At 50.6% G+C, this 18,579-nt stretch overlaps 2 protein-coding genes across 7 annotated transcripts in view; one reads left to right on the top strand and one right to left on the bottom strand.

Moving 5' to 3' along the window:
• Window positions 1–18,579, top strand: part of Ypel1 (yippee like 1) — a 45,049-nt gene that overhangs the window by 13,195 nt on the left and 13,275 nt on the right. The window contains exons 2-5 of one of the 2 annotated variants that reach the window (XR_007588839.1): window positions 2,307–2,589; window positions 5,882–5,925; window positions 6,359–6,467; window positions 8,009–8,243. Coding sequence is in view for 1 of the 2 variants with exons in the window: in XM_050122947.1 (XP_049978904.1) it covers window positions 2,383–2,589; window positions 5,882–5,925; window positions 6,359–6,467; window positions 8,009–8,098 (450 nt within the window). In the remaining variant the exon portion in view is untranslated. Of the gene's footprint in view, window positions 1–2,306; window positions 2,590–5,881; window positions 5,926–6,358; window positions 6,468–8,008; window positions 9,096–18,579 lie in introns of those variants that run through there. The other variant, XM_050122947.1, reaches the window with a different exon arrangement.
• Ppil2 (peptidylprolyl isomerase like 2) overlaps window positions 10,219–18,579 on the bottom strand; it is a 26,956-nt gene continuing 18,595 nt past the window's right edge. For 2 of the 5 annotated variants that reach the window (XM_050122942.1, XM_050122946.1), the window contains 11 exons: window positions 17,644–17,719; window positions 17,168–17,274; window positions 16,622–16,711; window positions 16,317–16,350; window positions 15,694–15,811; window positions 14,207–14,263; window positions 13,587–13,659; window positions 13,435–13,497; window positions 13,173–13,309; window positions 12,627–12,753; window positions 10,221–10,753 (listed from right to left, as the gene is read on the bottom strand). In XM_050122942.1, coding sequence (XP_049978899.1) covers window positions 12,657–12,753; window positions 13,173–13,309; window positions 13,435–13,497; window positions 13,587–13,659; window positions 14,207–14,263; window positions 15,694–15,811; window positions 16,317–16,350; window positions 16,622–16,711; window positions 17,168–17,274; window positions 17,644–17,719 — 852 coding nt within the window. In that variant the 3' untranslated portion in view covers window positions 10,221–10,753; window positions 12,627–12,656. Of the gene's footprint in view, window positions 10,754–12,546; window positions 12,754–13,172; window positions 13,310–13,434; window positions 13,498–13,586; window positions 13,660–14,206; window positions 14,264–15,693; window positions 15,812–16,316; window positions 16,351–16,621; window positions 16,712–17,167; window positions 17,275–17,643; window positions 17,720–18,579 lie in introns of those variants that run through there. The other 3 variants (XM_050122945.1, XM_050122943.1, XM_050122944.1) reach the window with 3 other exon arrangements.

Here is an 18,579-nt window from a genome sequence, read left to right as displayed (position 1 = left end):
AAAAAAAAAAAAAAAAAAAAAAAAAAAAAAAAAAAAAAAAAAAAAAGAAAGAAAGAAAGAAAGAAAGAAAGAAAAGGGATTATTCAGTCAGTGTTAGCAATGTTAAGTCTGTCACTCGTGGCTGTGGCACTGCTGGGATCTGTCACTCAGGAGGAGCCTTGGCTGATGCTTCATGAGTCCCAGAGTCAAACAGTGTTTTTCTCCCCACTTTCTATTATTTATATGTAAAATAGGTCTCTGTGTCTGCAGGGCACCGGCTAGTTGCTACCGAAATGAGAAAGTCCATGAAACCCAGGAAAGGGGCCCTGGTCTGGCTGGAAGCTACTTAGGACTCAGAGTCATCAGAGTAAATAAAGGCCATCGATGGCCCTTCAACCACCCCATGGCTAAGCTCTGGTGGCTAGAACTGACAGACTGAGGGGGAGAGGGAGCAAGGTCGGGTGTGAGGAGCAATATAAAACAGGCAACGTGAGGGCTGGAGAGATGGCTCAGAGGTTCAGAGCACTGACTGCTCTTCCAGAGGTCCTGAGTTCAATTCCCAGCAACCACATGGTGGCTCACAACCATCTATGAGATCTGGCGCCCTCTTCTGGTGTGTGGGAAGCAGAATGTTGTACACATAATAAATAAATAAATTAATTAAAAAAAAAAAAACAGGCAACACGAGGGAGTTCTGGAGTCTTGGGGTTTGGGTCTATTTTTGTTTTGATCAGAAAAGTCAAAGATAAGAACAAAGCAGCTCACTCACCACTTGTCACTAGGCTGAGATGCAGAGCACCTGGCCTGCTCCAGGCTCCTGTGTTGTCACTTCCGGGAGTGACTCGGCTTCTCCACCCTCTCATCAACACTCTGGACCTCAGCTACTCCGGCTGACTGCCTACACAGGTGCCGTCTGCCAGCACCGTGACCGATAGCTTTTGTTTGTACTAATAAACCATGACCAGTGAACAGACCAAACATACCAGCAACATCAGACCTGTGGAACTTAGTTGTGGCCATAGAAAAGGAACCCTGGAGGCGGGGGTGTGGCAGGCACGCTGACTCCTTTAGTCACTTGGTGCACACCTCAAGGACCCCAGAGCCCCAGGTCCAGTGCAGTCTCTCCTGCCTCTGGTGACTGGCACAGCCTGTAACCCAGACCTACCTGTGACAAGCTTGCACCTGGACAGGTCTACACCCACGATTCTAAGGCTGATCTGGTCCCTATAGACTTTTCTCTTTATTTTTCAAGACAGGGTTTCACTAAGTAGCCCTCACTGCCTTGGAGCTCAGTCTGTAGACCAGGCTGGCCTCAAACTCAAAAGATCCTCCTGCTTCTGACTCCTGAGTGCTGGGATTAAAGGTGTGCACTGCCTTGCCAGGCCAGACCTTTCTTTCTACCTATGAGTTCTCTGCTTCTGAATTCTGCAACTCAGCTTTTCTGAGCCATTCTGAAACCTGTACATGTACAGATATTTAAAATAGTGTGGGAAATGTGCTCCGGGAGTTAATATTAGCCGTTACAATGGGCGCGCGAGAAAGGGGCTCTGGGTAAGGCGTGAGGAGGACACACAGGTCAGACCAGAAGAGAATCCAGGGAGATGGCTGAACAGATAACGGCTTGTTGCACAAGTGTGAAGGCCTGAGTTCAAACCCTAGAGCTCACATGAAAAGCTGGGTATGGTATTGGGGAGATAGAGAAAGGATCCCCAGAGCTGCCAGCCGAACCTGAGTCCCTAAGGTGACTTGGCAACTAAAAGCACTTGCCACACAGTCATGACAACCTGCGTTGAGTCCTTAGAAGCACAGTGGAAGGAGAGAACTGACCTCATGTACATGTGCACACACACACACACACACACAGTGGTGGGTTTCTTCAGACGAGGGGAGAATGGCTGATCCGCAGCACATGTGTCCCCCAGACATGCACATGCATACACTGCACATCCACCTGTGCAAAGAACTGCAGTGGCCATACTGTCAAGTTAAAACCAGGGTTACTTGGCATATTGCGGCCAATCCCCAGCTGTGTTGTGCAGATACAACGTGCCTGCCTTCGCTTCTCAAACAGCAGGCTCGCGACATCAGCTGGACGTGTAAAGACTTGGCTCTCAGATGAGACTGAGGCAGCCTGGGCTACAGAGAGACCCTGCCTGAAAAAAGCAAAACCTCAAGACAAAATAGATATTGAGCGGAGGATGCAGCCTAGCAACCAGCTTGTGCTCCCTATGCATAAGACCCCGGCCTTGAGAAAGAGCTTTAGTGTTCAGGCCTGCTCCCATCACCTGAGCCCTAACGCCCCTCCTCACCGTCTGATTTGTTTGCAGGTCGCACTGGTTTTCTCTTGCCCCAGTGTGTGGACACCACCACACGCCCTACAGACCAGCAACGGCTCTTGCGTGTATGTTCCAGTGTTTCTTCTGTCAGAGAGTCGGACAGAGCCATAGGTCCTCCAGTGCTGGCCCGGAGCTGAGGGACGAGCGCCCAGCAGACATGGTGAAAATGACCAAGTCCAAAACTTTCCAAGCTTATCTGCCACATTGTCACAGAACTTACAGCTGTATCCACTGCAGAGCCCATCTGGCCAATCATGATGAGCTCATCTCCAAGGCAAGTGATCTGGATCCAAAACCGAGGGAACAAGGCTTGCACACACCTTTAATCCCAGCACTGGGGAGCCGGGGGCAAGATGGTCTCTGTGAGTTCAAGGCCAGCCTGGCCTACAAAGTGAGACCCTGCCTCAAAAGGGGAAAAAAAAAAAAACCATAAGGTAACAGGCAGAACTGGTTGGGAAGGACATGGCTTTGGTGACTTGGTGACAACTGCTGTTTCCCACAATCTGTCACTTGAGCCAGCAGTGAAAGTCAGACACCACAGGCCATTTTTCTGCAGCATGCCGGGCATAGCCATCCTGGGAAGGGACACAAAACTTACCCACTACATCAGATATGTATTTCAAGTTGGAAGATGCCACACATGAAATTCTTAAAGTTGCACAGACTGCCAAGAGGTCTGAAACCTTCATGAGCTAGTGATGGGGAGGGTGACTTGAGTCTTGTGACCCTGTAACAAGATACCTAGAAAATCAGCTACTCAAGAAAAAGCATACCTGTTGATGATTTCAGAGATTGCTGTGCAAGGCCAGGTGCCCCTCCCGCGGTTGGAGCATGGGGCAGAGGAAGGGACCAGTATTCCAGTAACCCCCGAGGTCTGCCCGTGGTGACCTAATTTCCTTCCTCATGGTTCCCTCACCTGGCCGTCACAGCCATGGCACACTCTCTCGAATGGTCTCTCTGCTTAGGGTTTCGTGAAGCTGAGGGCACACTGTGAGAACAGATTCCAGCAGGTTGGGAACTAGAGCCACCTCCATGCGAGGTCACCAGTTCGTATTTGTCATTTAACAAGGAACCCGCTGGTCCTCAAAAGTGCCTCCCTTTGAAGAAAAGATGCTCTCACGCTGCAGCCCAGGCTGGCCTCGAACTCAGAGACCCACCTGCCTCTGTCTCCCGCGTGCTGGGATTAAAGGTGTGCGCCAGCACAGCTGGCCCTTCTACACTGTTGACTCTCGGGTGTACTCATGTTTCCGTTCACCTCAGATGACTTACGCTGCAGGAACTGTGCCCCCCATAAACTCTGACACGGAGGAAAGCCTGTGGAAAGCAGAGGACTTGGAAAGAGTTTAAGGCTGAGGGGTGTGTCAGAGTCTAGGATGAGGGTTGGCTAAACTGAAAAGGAGCACAGAATAATATTCTTGGTCCTAGAAAACCGCTTTAGGAGATACTCCTGAAATAAATGTGTGTGTATATATACATATATATATGGATAAGCCTGAAATCTATATTTTATTTATTTATTTTTCTCTGTGTATCCCTGACTGTCCTGGAATTCACTCTGTAGACCAGGCTGGCCTCAAATTCAGATTGACCTGCTACGCTGTCTCCCAAGTGGGATTAAAGACATTCACCACTAGACTGAAATCTGTATTTTAAAATCAAAACCTATCTGGGTGGGCTGGGACTTAGCTCAGTGGCAGAGTCCTTGTGTAGAGCCCAGTATAGTGAGATAGCCTGTAGCTCTCAGATCCCACACCCAGGGACCTGTCTCCTCCCAACACCAAGGTCACAGGAGCGTGCAGTCAGCTCAACTTTTTTTGAGGGGGAGGGGGTTGGGGGTTGAAACAGGGTTTCTTTATGTAGTCCTGGCTGTCCTAGAACTAGCTCTTTTTTTTTTTCCCCCCGAGATAGGGTTTCTCTGTGGTTTTGGAGCCTGTCCTGGAACTAGCTCTTGTAAACCAGGCTGGTCTCGAACTCACAAAGATCCGCCTGCCTCTGCCTCCCAGTGCTGGGATTAAAGGCGTGTGCCACCACTGCCTGGCTTGTCTTTAAAGGTATTACAAGCATGAGTCTTTTGCCTGGTGCCTGCTGAGGGTCAGAAAGGGCATTGAATCCCCTGAGACTGGAGTTACAGATGGTTGTGAGCCACCATTTGGGTGTTGGGATTCAAACCCAGACCCTCTACAAGTGCTCTTAACTGCTGTGCCAACTCTCCAGGCCCATGCTTGGCTTTTAACATCTTTCCAGACTTAAATGTGTGTCTGTTTGGGAATGTGGTACATCTGAGTATGGTGTCCTCAGAGGTCAGAAGTATTGGATCCCCTGGAGCTGGAGCTGCAGGGTTGCAAGCAGCCCAAGTGGGTGCTGGGAACCCAGCTCAGGTCCCCCTGCAAGAGCAGTTACGTGCTCTTAACTGCTGAGCCATCTCTTCAGTCCCCAGTCCCAGTCCCATCGTAGTCCCCTGTCGTGTCCCCCCCCCCCCATAGGTGGACTTCACTGTGCTGGGCCTTAATATCCCATGACTCAGCCTTCCAAGTAGCTGAGCTACAGGCACAGGATGTGACTTTGTTTTCTCTTTTTCTGAGACAGGGTCCAGCCACGTAGCCTGGCTGGCTTGGAACTCAGAATGTGAGCCATGCTTGCCTTAACCTATGGTGGCCATCCTGCCTCTGCTCCTAAGGGCTGGGATTACAGACAGGCATGCTGAGCTCAGGCCATGAGGTTTTTTTCTTTAATGACACTGGAAAAGTACAGAAATTTCCCCTTGCCTTCTACTACCTGAAGACAGTGAGGTGTCAGGAGTGTGTTGGGAGGGGTTAGAAGGCGGCTGGAGAGACGGCTCAGCAGTTACACACGCTCAGTCCTCTGCAGGCCTCAGGTGGGTTCCCAGCACCAGCTAGTATGGCAGCTCACAACTTCCTTCAACTCCAGTTCCAGATGATCAGATACCCTCTTCTGACTTCCAAGGGCTCATTCATGCACATGGTGTGCATCCTCACTCACACACACACACACACACAATCTGTGGACCTGGCCTTAGAGCCCCAGGGTGCAGTCCTGTAGTCTGGCAGACCTACCAGAGCTACTAGCTATGACTTCCTCTTCTCACTGTTGCCCGAGCCAACCTTGAAACCCAAGCTGAACCATTTCTCTTAAGTCTCTGTAACTGGGGCTGCAGGTAGTCCCAGTGTCCAGCCCTTGACAATTGCACAGTGATACTCCAACCTCTTTCTAGATGCAGAATTGTCTTTTGAAATTGGTGCTGGTGGTGGTGGTGGCACACACCTTTAATCCCAGCCCTCAGGAGGCAGAGGCAGGTGGATCTCTGAGTTCGAAGCCAGCCTGGTCTACAGAGCAAGTTCCAGGACAGCCAGGGCTACACAGAGACACCCTGTGTCGGGGGAAAAACAAACAAACAAACAAAAAAACCGGGGAAGCAGTGTCAGCCTTGTGCTTTGTAACTTCAGGAACTGCACTGTGGGGTGACTGCACCTGCTCCCCCAACAGCCCAGAAAGCAGAGCTTCTGGTGTCTTGCCTGCCCCTGCTAACACCTTCTTCTTCTTTGCAGTCCTTCCAGGGCAGCCAGGGGCGAGCCTACCTCTTCAACTCCGTGTAAGTACGTGTTGTCGCTCGTGCCGTGCGTGCGTGTCTGGCCCTTCCTCGGCCGCTCAGTGAGAGCGGGCTGTGTAACTGAGCTGTGCCAGTCAGTGCCTTCATCAGCTTGGAGGAATCGGGCCCCTGCATCTGTGCTTTGGAAAGCACCCTTGTGCCTGAGAGTTCAGCCTCCAAGCCTGACCCTTTAGGGTGCCCTGGGTGGGTTGGGGGTGGCTCAGTAGAATGCTTGCTCAGCACCTGTGAGGCCCTAGGTTTGATCCTCAACACCATAAAGAAAAAAAAATTAATTCCCTCTTGTGAAAGTGGGGATGGTGGCGCTGAAACGCCTGTGATGGTGTGGAGATTCTGTTTCTCGTGGCACTTGATGTGGGGGAAGGGAAAGGGGACTGGGCAAGGGGACCTCCAGCATAGTCACCCTGCTTCTTGACAGGGTGAATGTGGGCTGCGGCCCTGCTGAGGAGAGAGTCCTTCTGACCGGGCTGCATGCAGTGGCCGACATCTACTGTGAGAACTGCAAGACTACACTCGGGTGGAAATATGTGAGTACCTGGGCCTGAGAGGGTCGGACACTGTGGGTTCTCATGGGGACGTAGCTCAGCGCATAGTGCTTCAGAGGTATCCCCACAGCTTCATAAAATGTCACAGAGCCATGGCTCAGTGGGTAACAGCCTGGGTCTGACCCCAGGATCCACGTGATAGGAAGAAAGAACCAGCTCTTGCAACTTGAGTGCCACAGCAAGCAGGCACACACACACACACACACACACACACACACACACACACATGCATGCAGCAGGCACTCAGGAGGTGGAGGCACATGGATCAGTTCCTGAGATATAGGATCCTGTCTCAAACACAAGGATTGCAGGTTCCCAGCGGTTCCTTCCAACTGTGCAGGATGGAGCGCACCGTGTGCCTCTGTTGAGCACAAGGGCGTGGCAGTCCCCAGGTTCTCTTCCCAAGACCCCGCTTTCTCAGATCCCGAGCGAGGGTTGCCAGCCTGCCTGTCTCCAGCTTCTCTCCACGCATAAATTGATTGGCTACCAAAGCTGACAAGCTTGCCGCTGTTGGCTTTTGCCTTACTTCCAACCCAGGGCTCTGAACACCACCCTTCTACTGCAATGGCCAGACACTGTCTGCTGCCACCTTAGTCTCAAGAGCCACTTGGCTGCTGTGGTTCTGTGGACATGTTCTGGTCAGCTCTTTAATATCTACCTCTGTCTCAGCTTATCCCCTAATAGAAGCCACCTTGTGATGTTGCACCCTGCCTGGCACTCCAGAGACATGTTTGTGGTTTGTTTGCATCTGTGTGTGAAATGCACACTTTTGTATGCATGTTCTGTGTGTGTAAAGTGTACACTTCTGTATGCGTGTTCCTGTGTGTGTGTGAAGTGCACACTTCTATATGCATGTTCCTGTGTGAGAGATGATTGCACACTTCTGTTTGCATGTTCCCATGTGTGTGAGACACTGTAGTCTTTTGTATGCGTATTCCCATGTATGTGTGTGACATGCACACTTTTGCATGCATGTTCCTGTGTGTGTGATGTGCACACTTCTGTATGCATGTTCCCATGTATACACCTGGAAGCCAGAGGCTGATGTCTGGTGTCTCCCCAATCTCTGCTTAATTTGCTGAGGCAGATCTCTGAGTTCAAGGCCATCCTGGTGTAGAAAAGCTAGTTCCAGGACAGCTGGCCTACACACACACACACACACACACACACGACCCAGCCTTACCTGTGTGCCATTGACTGTTCTCATGACTCTCCTTCACGTCTCCTGAAACACTCACATACAATCAGTGCCAAGTGAGCAGTGTGTCTGTGGTGCTGAGGATGGAGCCCAGAGACACAGGCACACCAAACAGTGTACTGAGCTGCATCCCAGCCTCAGGAGATCTGCGTCAACACTGCTCATAAGTGTACCAACCCATGGATCCTCCTGGGCCTAGGTCAGTGCACAGTACAAAGAACGTCTGAGCGTAGATGATGCTCTAAACTCCCATTTACCAAGAGTGTAATAGAGTGAGAAAATGAAACTGTGTGTCCTGAAACCTTCTTTCTACTTTCCCCTCAAGGAACATGCCTTTGAGAGCAGTCAGAAATACAAAGAAGGAAAATTTATTATTGAACTTGCCCACATGATCAAAGACAATGGCTGGGAGTAGAGCGAAGCCCCCGCTCCTGTCTGCATACATTTTATCAACGCTAAGTGTGACGAAGACCTAGCTTCTGGTGACAATACTTCTGGAACTTTAACCTCACAGGCCAGCCCAGCTCAACACCTGAAGGCCTCTCTAGACTGTTCACTGGGTAAGGTGCCCCCATCCGAGCCCCTTCGTGTTCACTGTTGTTTCTGGAAGTTAGCATTCTTTTTCTAACTTCTCACATTCTAGAGAAAGAATTAAGCAACCACTGACTCACCTGCCTAGTTAATAACTCCGCACGCCTTCCACAGTCTGCCTGGGTTTCCACCAAAGCCAGGCCCCTAATGCACAGAAGCAGGGTCTCGTCCTGAAGTCTTCCAGAGTAGCCAACAGACTTACATGCAGAGCATATGGCTTCAAAAACAGAAACCAGCCACTGGTGACATCTTAGAGAAGCTAAGAAAACTTTTAGTGATTTTATTTAAGCTAAAAGCTACATCCCTGTCTCCTTACGGAGAAAGCAGGTGACTAGTGGCTAAGCATTCTGTCCCAGGTCACTGAGGTGACCCCCCTCAGTGCCACAGCAGCACAGCAGCTCGTATGTGGGGCTGGTCCCTGTCAGAACAGCAGCTGGGGTCCACTCTATACCCTGGATGTACTTGAAATAGTTATGCATACAGAGGCCAGAGCCAGCACAGAAAACTTCTGAACTTGAGACTTTCCATGATGAAGGAAACGTTATCTTAGTGTGGGAGCTGCCTTTCCTGCCTGGGATCACCTCCTGAGCTGACGGGGGATCTGGCCACTTCCCAAGCCCTGCGTCTCACAGACCTTAAGTCACAACTTGTAATCCTCCACGCATCTACAGGAGTGACCAGTTAGCAGAGGCCAGAACCATTCCCAGATAAGTTTTGCGGTTCAACTTTTTGTACCAAACACAGGGCAAAAGAGCAGGAAGAAGGTCCAGGAAGGCTGAGCGCCCAAGAGCTGGGAAGGCCCCAGCTGCTGCCTGGGGTGCTTAGTCGCTGCCTGGGGTGCTTAGTCCAAGAGCAGCGTCCAGTCCTCTGGGCTCCCAGCCCCAAACCTTCTAAACCCAGACCCTCTCGCCAGCACAGCGCCCTGCTCACTCCAAAGCTGACACTTTGGCACCATCTCTTTGCCCAAGATCGAAAGCCTAGTAACACAAGAAATGCCTGTGCAGTAGAAAACATGTTTGTACCATCTGTGAGCTGCTATGCCTGGTCCTGGTCGAAGCTGCTTTCTCCCCGACTATGGTTCCCTCCAGACTAATGGGCAATAGAAAACATGTTTGCATGGTCTGTGAGCTGCTATGCCTGGTCCTGGTCAAAGCTGCTTTCTCCCCGACTATGGTTCCCTCCAGACTAAGGTTGACCCAAAGCAAGGTTACACCACCAGTAAGGTAACCAGTGAAATGGAGCGCAGGCAGCTAGTCCGAGTCAAATCTAGCAGGGCCCAGGCTCCATCCTTGTCTAGAATGAACACTCGTCAGCAGTCTGCTCACAGTGGACACAGCACTAGTTTCAATACTCTTACAAGTGGGAACTTGGGAGAACAGATGTCACCATCAGATGCAAAGGTGAGAGCACCCTGAATATATACATTCATGCTTCACTTGAAGAACCTAGGATTTCTGACCAGTTTCTGTATATACTAAGATTATATTTACAGCTTTTTTTTTATGTTCTGGGCAAGCTTTCTGCCCTTCTACTTGAGCACTTTGTATTGTCTTTTGTGATAGCATTGATTGGAAAATTTTTGCTAGTACTCTTTATGACTTATTTTGTATGGGGGGGATAATGGATACCAACAAAACTTTTATGGAGTTTTTTGGATTTTGTGTTGGCCTTCTGTGAAATATAAACTTTTTAAATCAAAAGAACTGACCATGAGCTGGCTGCAGGGGAAGCGATGCAAGACCACAACCAGATGTGCTGGTGAGCTGCTAAACGTCACTTTCCAAACAGCATCATCTGTGACGATCTTACAACAGTGGGAGGTGATGCTGGGTCATAAATGCCACTCTACTTTAGAAATGTGGTTTATTTTGTTGCTGTCTTGTTAGCATAGACATATTTTTATACCTTAATGTTTATTCTTGATGGCATCTGCTGGATAGCTGAAAAGATCAGAAATGAGAATTTTTTTTCCTCTAAAAAGTCCTTTATTTTCTGATGACCTCAGGAGGCAGTTTTCAGAACCCAAGCGTCATTACTGTCTAAAAAGCTGCCATTTAAGCTCTATACAACCCGTGGAAATGTAAGCCCTGGTGGGTCCTGTCCTCTCTCCCAGAGGACAAGAGCGGAAGAGGACACAGCTGCCCCCTTGGACAAATGTAGGCTGCTGGGTAAGGCTGACCGGACAGCGACCTGGAAGCAACTGGGAGCTCGTTGTGAGTATCAGAGCCACCAAGCTCAAGCATACAAAGCACCCGTGGCTCCCCTGTCGCCTGGCCAAAGCTGCCAGCCCTTGGTGACGTCTGTGAGGGACAGAAACAGAGCTGCTGACGTCAGACAGCAAGGTCTGCAGTGCACTTGCCATCTCGGAGGTGAGGCCTCTCTGCAGAGGGATGACCACAACTTCTGCAGCATCCACTGAGAGCAAAGGACGTGCCAAGGCTCCAGAGCCCTTGAGGACCCAGGCTCCCGGGAGTGTGGCCTGAGGAAAGTGCGAGGAAACAGTCAGGCACTGCCTCTGTCGCACAGAGCCGCAGAGGAGCCCTGCTCTGCAGCCCTGGGCTTTTTCACTTTTTCTTTCAGACAAGGTCCCACCATCTGTCTGCCTCTCTTTCGTTTTTATTTTAGAGGACAGGATCTTGCTATGTGGCCTCAACTGGCCTAGAATGTGCAGTGATCCTTCCTCTTCCTAAGACTTCCTAAGTTACTACAGGTATCACTGTATCTGGTCCCGGCGTCATGACCTGTCATAATTGTGACGTATCAGCTTGCCTATAGCAGAGGAATCAAGAGAGGATCCTGGAAGAATGGAAGGACACCAGGGAGTCGGGACCTGAAGTGACACCCACAGGCAGGTGGCTTAGTGGGCCGGGCTGGAGTGTCACTGGCCTGTGAGCAGGGACCAGACCACATTCTCGCCTCAAGAGCCGGTGGTGAGCAGCATTTATGCCCTGAGATCATGCAAGAGCAGCTGGAAGTGGATGAGGGGAGACAGACTGTCTATCTCCCAGAAATAGAGAAGGCTTGGGCTGTGGTTTTAACATCAGAAATGAAAAGAAGTCCAGGCTACATTCTCAAGAACTTTAGGTATTTTGTGGACACAAGGTTTTGGGCAAGATAAGAAAAACAAAAAAAAACAAGAATCAACCCTAAGTTACAATTTAATGTGGCATCCCAAGGACAAGGGAGCCGTAGGCAGGCCAGAGAATATACGCCACGGCATGATGCAGCCTCCAGAGGACATAGTGCCCACACTTCTGAAGGGGCTGCTGGGGAAAGCTGGAAGTCAGCTCAGGTTCAAGATAGAAGGCAAAGTAATGACAAACGATGGCTAGAAGCTGTTCGGACACAGAAGAGCCGATGCCAAAGGCCTTTTCTCTTTTGGTTTTTTGAGACAGGGTTTCTCTACGTAATAGCTGTGGCTGTTCTGGATTAGCTCTCTGGACGAGGCTGGCCTTGAACTCACAGAGATCCGCCTGTCTCTGCCTCCTGAGTGCTGGGATTAAAGGTGTGCGCCACCACTGCCAAGCTGTAAAATCATTTTCAGGATCAAGAGACTGCCCAGGAATCAAAAGGAGTTGGTAAACCAGGCATGGCGCACATCTCTAATCCCAGCATTTGGGGAGGTAGGAACAGGTGGATCTGAGTTCGAGGCCAGCTTGACCTTACATAGTGAGTTTCAGGACAGCTAAGGGTACATACAGAGACCCTGTATCAAAAACACAAAATAAGTAGTTGGTGACGGCCAGTAGAAGGATCAGCAGGGATTCCTAAATCGCAGCACAAGCCACTGACTGGGCAGCTGAGCAGACAGGACATCAAGCATGCCTGCCCCAGACAAGGGCAGCGCGAGTGCTTACGGAAGTGCAGTCAACAGAAGGAAGCTCATGAGATCTGTCAGCCTGGGAGGGCAAACTCCACTTCAGGATCCAAACCAGGGTCTGAGAACCAGTCTCAATCTCCACATCTAAATTTCTTTTGAGAGAGTCTCCCTTTATAGCCCAGGTTAGCCCTGAGCACTCAACCTTCCTGCCCTGGCATTCATTCGGAATGAATGCTGGGATTATAGTGGTTCCCTGAGCATCTGCATTTTTTTAAAGAATACACTGGTGGTGGCACTAGCCAGGGAACTGTGAGCACATAGCCATCCTGGGGCAGAGATGGCTGGGGTGGGAGTAAAGGACACAGCCTTCCTCGCTAACCCAAGACAGGGCCATTGGCACCAGATGAGGGATCGAGAGGCCAGGGGTCCCAGGGGCCAAAACTGGACCCAGCCATAGGCAAGAGGTTTATTGGCTCAGAGCCAAATTTGACAAGGACAGACAGCTCAGAGACTGAAGCCTACAGCCACGCACCCTACCAGGATCCATGAGACCAGCCTGCTGCTACCAGGAACTGAAGTCCCCAAAGCCCCAGCTGGGCTTCTTCTTGGCCATGGGGACAGCTGTGCTGGTTGATGGTTCTTCCTCCGCTGCTCGCTTCCTGAGACACAAAGAAAACCACTCCAGTTGCCACAGAAGAGCTAGGCGCCCATGCTCAGCCCTCTGAGGACGCTCCACACATAGGCAGCTTTCCCTGCAGAGGCAACCTTGTCCTCTACAAAGTGCTACTCCCACTAAAGCATCCTGGCCCGCACAGGGCCTTTCTAGACCCTTAGCTCTAGTCTCTAGTCTGGTCTGTGGGTTTGGTTTGGTTTTTCGAGAAAGGGTTTCTTTGTGTAACTTTGGAGCCTGTTCTGAAACTCACTCTATAGACCAGGCTGGCCTCGAACTCCCAAGTGCTGGGATTAAAGGCGTGCGCCACCATCACCTGGTCGGCCTGTGCTATCACCCCCTAGGATCACTGTGAGAAGACGTCCCAGCATCAGAGACAGGAGAGAGGCCACCATCAAGCACACTCACGTGGCTGCTGGGTTGATGTACTTGCCCACCCCCTGGCGGTATGTCTGGGGGCCCTGGCTTCCAGGCTGGGGCTGGCTCGTCTTGACCTTGGCCTCTGGAACCACTTGTTGCTGTGTCTTCTTCCGCTCCTGGGCAATCTGGGGTTAGCAAAACTGTGTGAAGCGGAGTCCAGAGTGGGGTCCTCCTCACTCATCTAGAGCCTCGGGGTGTGTCCTCTTGTTCCCAACCAACAACCACATGACCTGTCTGGCACCTTTCTCACCTGGGCATCAGCCTCCTCATAGGGGTCCACAAACACCGTGGTTGCACATATGCGTATTTCCTCCTGGTGGCAGAAAGACTCTGTGAGCAGGCAGCAGACTTCCCCAGCCAGCACCCAGTAGGCAGTGGTCCTCTGTTCTCCAAGGTACATACCTTAGGACGGTCAGTTTTGGGGTCACTCTCCACATTCTCCATAGCTGTCAGCGTGTCAAAACCCCCAACAACCCTATAGTAGAGACACAGAGCTGGGTCTTTGTGTACCCTGAGCAGAGTACCATCCATAGCAGAGTCAAAATATACCAAAGAGAAGGACTGTAGACTAGTCACCAGGCAGGACAGGACAGGCCACAGCAGAGAAGGGGGCAGCCAGGTGTGCTGACTGAAGTCCTACCTTGGACAAAATCACAGTCCTTGTTTCCATACTTTGTTTCCCCCTCTTTGCTAAGGCAGGGTCTTACCAAGTCTAAGTGACTGAGGCTGGCCAGGAACTAATAATCCTTTGTACTCTATGTAACCCCTATAACTCTACAGTTGAATCATCGGCACGGACTGTCCTTTGTGGGACACACTAGGGGCTGAGGACAAAGGGGACTGCTTTAGACATCCAAAAAGGCGCCAGGGCACCCAGGTCTGTCTCCTTGGCTCTACAGGAGAGCCAACCTTTCCCCAGGAACACCCACAGTCCTCAGTGGGGACGGTGTGGGAATGCCCCGTCTAGGGAAAGGCAGTGAGGCCCGCACCGCACTGCAAACATGCATGACATCCACTCTTACCGTCCGAAGATGGTGTGCTTCTTATCCAGGTAAGCACAGGAGCGGAACGTGATGAAGCTGGAGAAAGCACAGGGAGATCAGGGAAGCAGCAAGCTGGCCACCCACCATGGCTCTTGTTCCTCTGTAGAAGCTACCTGCCTTTCCCAGGTAAATCCAGACTCCCTGGAGATAACCCAGAGTTTGGCTGCCAAAATCCCATGCCAGCCAAGTAGGAGAGACTGGAGGCTTGAGCTAACTATGAGATTATCTGCAAGAAGGCAGTGGTTAGGGGAGCCCTACCAAACAGGCCAGATATGTGTGCTATCTGGAGGAAGTCCTAGACTGAAGACTGTAAACACTGGAAGACATTAGACAAAAGGAGGATGGGTGAGAGGACTCACACCTGCAACCCTAGCACAGGTGCCTGAGCTCGAGACCAGCCTGAGGTACAGTGTGACCTTACCTCTAAATAAATATAGCAGAAAACAGGAAGTGTATGGGATGGGTCCCTACAAAGTCACAGGTGGACTAGGGCCTACTGTGACAACAGGATATGAGCCTCATTCACAGTCCACACCCATGCACAGTGCTGCCCCCGGAACAAGGACTCGCTTATGGCTCCGAGCATGACTGAACTGATCCCACTGCCTCCATCTCCAGGTGTGTGCCACCGTCAGCAAGATCTTGTGAGTTTCTAACATAATAAAGGAAGCTAGAAAAAGAATGAAATAAACCTGAAGAAAATAACAGGAAAGTAAAAAATAGCAAAAGGGAAAACAAACATGCAACGGAAATATTTAGATTTTGAAAAGACTAAGGAAATGCTGAGAAAAAAAAAAAGAATGCTGACAAATGGGGCTGGAGAGATGGCTCTGAGGTTAAGGTTCAAAGCCAGCCTGGTCTACATAGTGAGTTCTACAAGAGCCAGAACTACTTAATGAAACCCTGTCTCAAAATATGTTTTAAAAAAGAAAAAACTATACTCAAAAAAAGATATACACAGGCTGGAGGCCATTTTCAATGGTAGAACATGTATTTAGCACACACAAAGCTCTAGGTTCACAGCACAAAAAGAAAAAGTATATGTGTAATATATACACACACACATATTTCCAGGAGAGTTAAGCCATATTCTTAGATGAAGAAGAGAATATAATACACACCTATTCTATTCCAAAACGTGACCAGACATCCAAGAGCCTTACCACCCACCACTACCTAGCACCTCTCCCTGGCCACTTGTCCTCAGAATAATACCTCCTCCCAAAGCACTGGACCAGTAAACCCTGCATGGCGCCTGGCACCTATACACTCCTGGTTCTGCCTGTCATACCCCGAGAGGAATGCAGTTCTACCAGCTGACTTGGCACCTTTCCTGGAGGGCTGGTGCTCGGTCTGGCTGTACACTACCTTGTGTCCACTTGACCTGGACACAGCACAACTTTTAGGGAGCACTCCAGGCATTCTGAAAACCACCCCAGCAGCCGAGCAAGAACAGCTGGACTCACAACTGAGACTTGTTGGTGTTGGGCCCCGAGTTGGCCATGCTGAGCACCCCACGGCCTGTGTGGGAGAGGTTGGGGCGGAACTCATCTTTGAAAGGCTTGCCCCAGTAGGATTCTCCACCTGGAACAGAAGAGCACAGTCAGAGGTCAGTCAGAACCTATTCCAGGAGCATCAGAGAAAGCCCCGGACCCTGGGGCACCTCTCTGGATGACCCCTAGATCCTAGCACCTTCATCACCCTTGTGGGCCAGGGGCTACAAGGCCAAAGCTACAAGCATCATTCAAACGTGGGTAGAAGTCATAGTTGGCCCATGTAGCTGAAAGCTTGGGGGAAATGTTATGCCCTGTAGGAGCCATGGGGCCACCTTATGTGACGGGAGGGCATGAGCAAACCTCCTGTCAGTGAGCAGGTGACACCTTCCTCTGCCTTGTTATGGTAGGACCCTGGGGCTGAGCAGAGCAGAAATGGGGGAAACTAAAAGGCATGCCCAAGGTGGCCCAGAAGGACAGACACTGTGGCAAGCCACCCCCAAATCTGAGATTCCACATCCAGAGCTCTTCAGGCCCAACTCCCCACCAGGCCCCATGTATCACTCTGATGGAACAGGCCTGGTACCAGCACCTACCTGTGCCTGTACCTGTGGGGTCACCGCCCTGGATCTGCAGAAACAAAACCCAGTGAGGTCACTGGCTCTGATGCTCCCTCTGCCCAATGGCATGTGCTGTGCTGAGGATGGGGACCTCCTCTCCCACCCCAGGTCTTCTGGGCTATCTATAGGATCCCTGGCACAAGATACACCCAAAGACCCTACCCTGGCCACACATAGCCTGAACCAGGTGTCAGGGACAGGGCAGGCACAAGCCCATTTGGTTCATGGGTGGCACCCATGCCACCAAGCATCTATGGGCAGCACCAGCTTGTTCCACTCACCACAAAGTTCCTGATGGACCTATGAAAGATGGTGCCATCATAATACTGTTTCTTGCAGAGCTTGATGAAGTTTTCACAAGTTTTTGGTGTCTGCAAAATATCCCAATATTCTATAAGGCACAGTGGTCAACAGACACAAAAGTCATCACAAGAGCGAGCTACCTGTCTGCAGACGGTGGTTCAGTCTGCCCTCCAAAAACTAAGTCAGAGTCCTGCAGCCATATAACACATGGCAGAACATGGGAGAGCCAGGTCCTAGTCCTTAGATTTGCACACACACCTAGCAGCACCCAAGGAGGCATGCTACGTTGACATGGCAGAACATGGGAGAGCCAGGTCCTAGTCCTTAGATTTGCACAGACACCTAGCAGCACCCAAGGAGGCATGCTATGTTGTTGAAACTCCAGGAAAGGAAGTCAGAGCACTTTGGTTCTCAGCAGGAGTCAGGCAAGACCTCTTAGAAGCAAACTAACTATAGCCCTACATTTAAGATGTCTTAAATACCCAAATACCCCAGCAACCACCTGGGAACAGCCACATACTCACCAGGTCACAGTGCAGCTCTAGGTTAAGGTCGCCCTTGTTGGTGTGCAGCCTCACATAGCCCTTCTTCTTCACAAACTGGTAGCGTAGAATATCCTCGTCAATGACAGCTGCAAACAAGTTCTGAGCTCGGCACTTGCCCTGTACCTGAGGTAGCTCCTCCATTCAGGCTCCATGGCATGTCACACAACATCAGCACCAAGGAGCCTTCCCCAGTCAGGAGCACCCCAGCTCTGAGATCATATCAAGGACAATATGATGCTAGAGGCTCTAGGGGCCTGAGAGCAGGGTACTTCCAGACAAGGGCCAAGACCATAAGCTGAGAATGCTTCTGACTCAAAGCCTACCTTCCAAGAACACCCACCACAACCACCAACCACCAGAGACTGCAAGTAAAGGCACAGTGGGGATGCTGGGAAGCCCTACTTGCTCCCAGTGTCGATTCTGTCCCAGTGAACTGAGGAAGTAGAGGTGGCTACCTGCTTCATGCGTGGTCTCGGGTACCATGGCAGTGGAGGTGAAGGACGCACTGACCTTTCCTGTGGAATAGTGGGCCTGCAAGAAAACCATGTGCTCAGACCCGATACCTCTCCTCAAGGACAACCTCTGACCACCACACAGCCACAGGGAGAGTCGGCAAAGATCAGAGGACGAGATTACTGACACCAAGAGAACAGCTGAAGGCGTAGTGGAATCAAGAGCCCAAGGCCTCAAACAAACTGAAACTAACAATATTAAGTCAAGATGGGAAGACCCTCACAGGTACAGCATCTTCTCCCATGACAGGAATACAAAGGCACTTCTAAGTTTATTTCTAAAGGTTTCTCTTCTGTTTTTTAAGGTACAGCTTCTGTGTAGCCCAGGCTGTTTTAGAGCTCAGAGACTTGTCTGCCTCTGCCTCCCGAGTGCTGAAATTAAAGGCCTGCGCCACCACACCCAGCTGGTTTCTTTAGGGGGGAAAATGGTCATGTTATCGGGTGTGGTGGTGCACACCTTTTGTCCCAGCACTCTGGAGGCAGAGGCAGACAGCACTATCTGAATTTGAGGTCAGACTGGTCTACAGAGTTCCAGGTCAGAAACCCTGTATGAATAAGCAAAGACAACAAAATGACTATGTGTCTGAGTGTTTTGCTTGCATGCATATCTTTGCAACACATGCATGCCTGAACCCTCAGAAGTCAGAAGAGGAAGTCAGATCCCCTGGATGGTTGTGAGCTGTCATGTAGGTGCTGGGAACCAAACCTAGGTTCTCAATAAAAACAAGTGCCAGCCGGGTGGTGGTGGCGCACGCCTTTAATCCCAGCACTCGGGAGGCAGAAGCAGGCAGATCTCTGTGAGTTTGAGGCTAGCCTGGTCTACAAGAGCTAGTTCCAGGACAGGAACCAAAAGCTATGGAGAAACCCTGTCTCGAAAAA

The sequence above is a fragment of the Alexandromys fortis genome, unplaced genomic scaffold, assembly GCF_014885135.2.
Source record: "Alexandromys fortis isolate MF-2015 unplaced genomic scaffold, M_Fortis_MF-2015_v1.1 scaffold_219, whole genome shotgun sequence".
NCBI classification, from domain to species: domain Eukaryota; kingdom Metazoa; phylum Chordata; class Mammalia; order Rodentia; family Cricetidae; genus Alexandromys; species Alexandromys fortis.
Note: the sequence above shows the minus strand (reverse complement) of the source record. Positions and strands in the feature narration are given on the sequence as shown.